A 2,946-nucleotide genomic window follows, 5' to 3' on the forward strand; every position below is an offset into this window, starting at 1 on the left:
GTAAGGACTAATGGTGTACAATCATAACCACGGACTTATCCTCTCGATGAATGATAACCACTTGGAAAGTCCGAGGGAGGGTTGTTCGGTATAATCATCATATGACTACCCATCTGCATGTTTGGACATCTCTATGCCCATACCAAGAAACTCAGTACACAACATCACAGATGCTAGTCTCGAGCTCAAGCGACCTTTATCCATGTTTTAGGCGGCTGAATCGACTAGGAACGAATTTAGATCATACAGTGTTTACAAATGAGTTTCAACATCGAATTACGATTCATTTGTATTAAAGTATAATCAAGGTCTTTATCTATGTTTGAAATCATGGGTATACAGATAAAGAAATAACAAACCATGAAATAATGAATTATATTAAAATAAAGATTGTTCTTTACAACTGAGTCAATAAAATCCCTAGTCAACAGTTGACTTGCAGGGCATCTACTCTAACAAAATGCCCCTCGGGTATATATCCATTTTTACTACCCAGACCAGGTAGTAGTTCTCTCAGTTGAAGCTTGGAGATGAAGGGGTAGAATAACCTTGGAGCAACAATAAGTTTTTTTTGAGTGTTCTCTTTAATGTTATTGCTTTTTTGTTTTCTCTCTTATCCTTACAGCCATTAAAGATCTAGATTGCTCTAATACCTTATTGAATTTTAAAAAATCTGCAGATGGATAATGTGTTATTATTATTATTTTTTTTGAAAGAAGCAGATGGATAAATTATGAGAAACCCTGCTTTAGATCAATTAGTTTCCTGATTCTCTCCATGGCACATCCTGAAATGAGGAGCTAACGTATCTAAATTCGCTCAATTCTTGACTAAATTCTAAATCCACCAATTATTCACAAATTTTATCATAAAATTTTAATTAGAAGGAAAAAATAATAATAATTGAACTTCAAGAAAAATGTCAACTATTAACATGGTTTAGTTGTTGGATTTGATGGATCAATGCTATATAAATCTTGAATTTATAGTCATTTCAGAACTATTTCCACCTCGCAATTCTGAACACGTTTTAATGCCTTTCTTGGCATTGGTGTCCTAAATAACGGGTCGAGCATCTATTACTTTTTCGGCACTTATGAAATTCTGTGTTTTTCCTCTCACAATTATATCCGCTGAGGAAACTATTTTACATGATAGGACTTTCTTATGATACCAATGAAACTATTTTGAAGGATGCGTTTGAGAAGTATGGTGAAGTAATTGAAGGTAGGCTGATGGACCTAACATTAGTAACGCAGCATGTGAAATTGTCACCGAAGGAAACTGACTTCCTTTTTTAGCAGTTAAGGTAATATGTGACCGAGTAAGTGGGAAATCAAAAGGATATGGATTTGTGAATTACACTGCGGAGCAGGCAGCAATTAAAGCCTTAAATGAAATGAATGGTCAGGTATGCTCCAGTTTTGACATTATCTGCTTCCTTTCCTCACTGTAACTTCTTCGACGTCGTTAAAATTTCTTCCCTTATCTGTTTGCTTTTGTTAGTTGTTGGATGGCAGAAATATCCGCCTCCATCGAGCCGATGGGTGTAGAAGGGAACAAAAGTCAGGTTAGAAATTCTTAAAGTTTCTCCGATTTAACTTCGTTATTCCTGATCTTTAAGTAGTAGAAATATAATCAAAAGATAATGCAACTCAACACAAGTGTTACATGGCTTCATCATTGAAACCTACATACAATGTCATGGCTGAAACTAGGTCAACTCTATCTACGCTTTTCTGTGCATATTTTATTCGATCCAATTAGTTACTGTGAATGTGGGATGAGGTTTCTGAATTGATTTCAATGTAAAGCCTGTGTTGCGGATGTTAACCTTGTCATGGAAATAAAATCGAAAATGCTTCTTAATATGAACTTTTGAATTTATAACGAGAAACCACTGTATTTTTTGAAATCAGTTTGGCTAGAAATAGTTAATTAAGTGCTTAAGATTGGTTCTAGAATTATGAATTTTGATGAGTACTGTAATTTTTTGAATTAGTTAATTAGAAATAATTAATAAACATAAACTAAATCAGGTCCTTTAAATTAAAAAAAAATTGATAAGTATTAAAGCACAGACTAAATGATGTCAGGGTGTAGGCAGAAAATATTTTCGAAAGGCTTCAAATTTTTCGATGAGATACCAAAGATGGAAGAGCCAATGTTTTTTCATTATTTTGTGTCTAGTAGAGCAGACACTACTAATCTTACAAGGAAAAGTGTCCATAGTAACTACAAGAATTTTGACTAGTACTTTCGTTAGTTTCATTTCCTGGGTTAAGCATTTTCTGCATGGTAACCTACGTCTTTTGTGTACAATGATTAATTTTTCTTGCATTTCAATGCAAATATTCGAAAATAAAATGCAGAAAAGAGTCTGGAGATTAAAGAAGCTGAAGGAAAAGAGAATATATCCAGTTGTGATCATGATTAATCCTTTTCTGGTTCTTTCGTTTCGTTCTGTAGATAATTTATGTTACGCCTGTAATAAAAATGGAATGATCGGTATTGGATAATTGTTGTCTACACAATATTCAAGTAACTTGATACACTAGTACACTACCATTTCAGTATGTCGCGATTCAGCAATGTTTTCATTCCTTTATGTTGTGTCTTTGCTGCCGTTTTCTAAGATTCAGTTCTTCGTTCAAGCCTTCACTCACGGGTCGCCCATATCCGAATTTGTTTTCAAGGTGAAGCAGTGATTATGCATAATGCTTATTAGAGGGCAAACCACTAGTTCTAAAGCTTTGGTGATGTGCAGGTCTGAAACTCATTGGTAATTTGCGGCTCAATTTCTGAGTAATTGTGGCGCCTCAAATCTTGCCACGTAATCACACAACACGTGACGTCATGTGCATAAAATTTTTCTTTTCAACGACGTAATAATGTAATGCATATACGACCAAAATAGTGCAATCAACATACTATAGACATCAGTGT

General features: G+C 34.4%; 1 protein-coding gene across 4 annotated transcripts in view; it reads left to right on the plus strand.

Annotated features, from left to right (window-relative positions):
* The window catches only part of LOC140981202 (glycine-rich RNA-binding protein 4, mitochondrial), a 14,773-nt gene extending 12,191 nt beyond the window's left edge, over positions 1-2,582 (plus strand). For 2 of the 4 annotated variants that reach the window (XM_073447519.1, XM_073447517.1), the window contains exons 3-6: positions 1,159-1,227; positions 1,302-1,411; positions 1,507-1,570; positions 2,373-2,582. In XM_073447519.1, the coding sequence (XP_073303620.1) occupies positions 1,159-1,227; positions 1,302-1,411; positions 1,507-1,570; positions 2,373-2,437 (308 nt within the window). In that variant the 3' untranslated portion in view covers positions 2,438-2,582. The remainder of the gene's footprint in view (positions 1-1,158; positions 1,228-1,301; positions 1,412-1,506; positions 1,571-2,372) is intronic. The other 2 variants (XM_073447518.1, XM_073447520.1) reach the window with 2 other exon arrangements.
* Positions 2,583-2,946: the final 364 nt, after the last annotated feature.

The sequence above is a fragment of the Primulina huaijiensis genome, chromosome 7 (assembly GCF_012295235.1).
Source record: "Primulina huaijiensis isolate GDHJ02 chromosome 7, ASM1229523v2, whole genome shotgun sequence".
Taxonomy (NCBI): domain Eukaryota; kingdom Viridiplantae; phylum Streptophyta; class Magnoliopsida; order Lamiales; family Gesneriaceae; genus Primulina; species Primulina huaijiensis.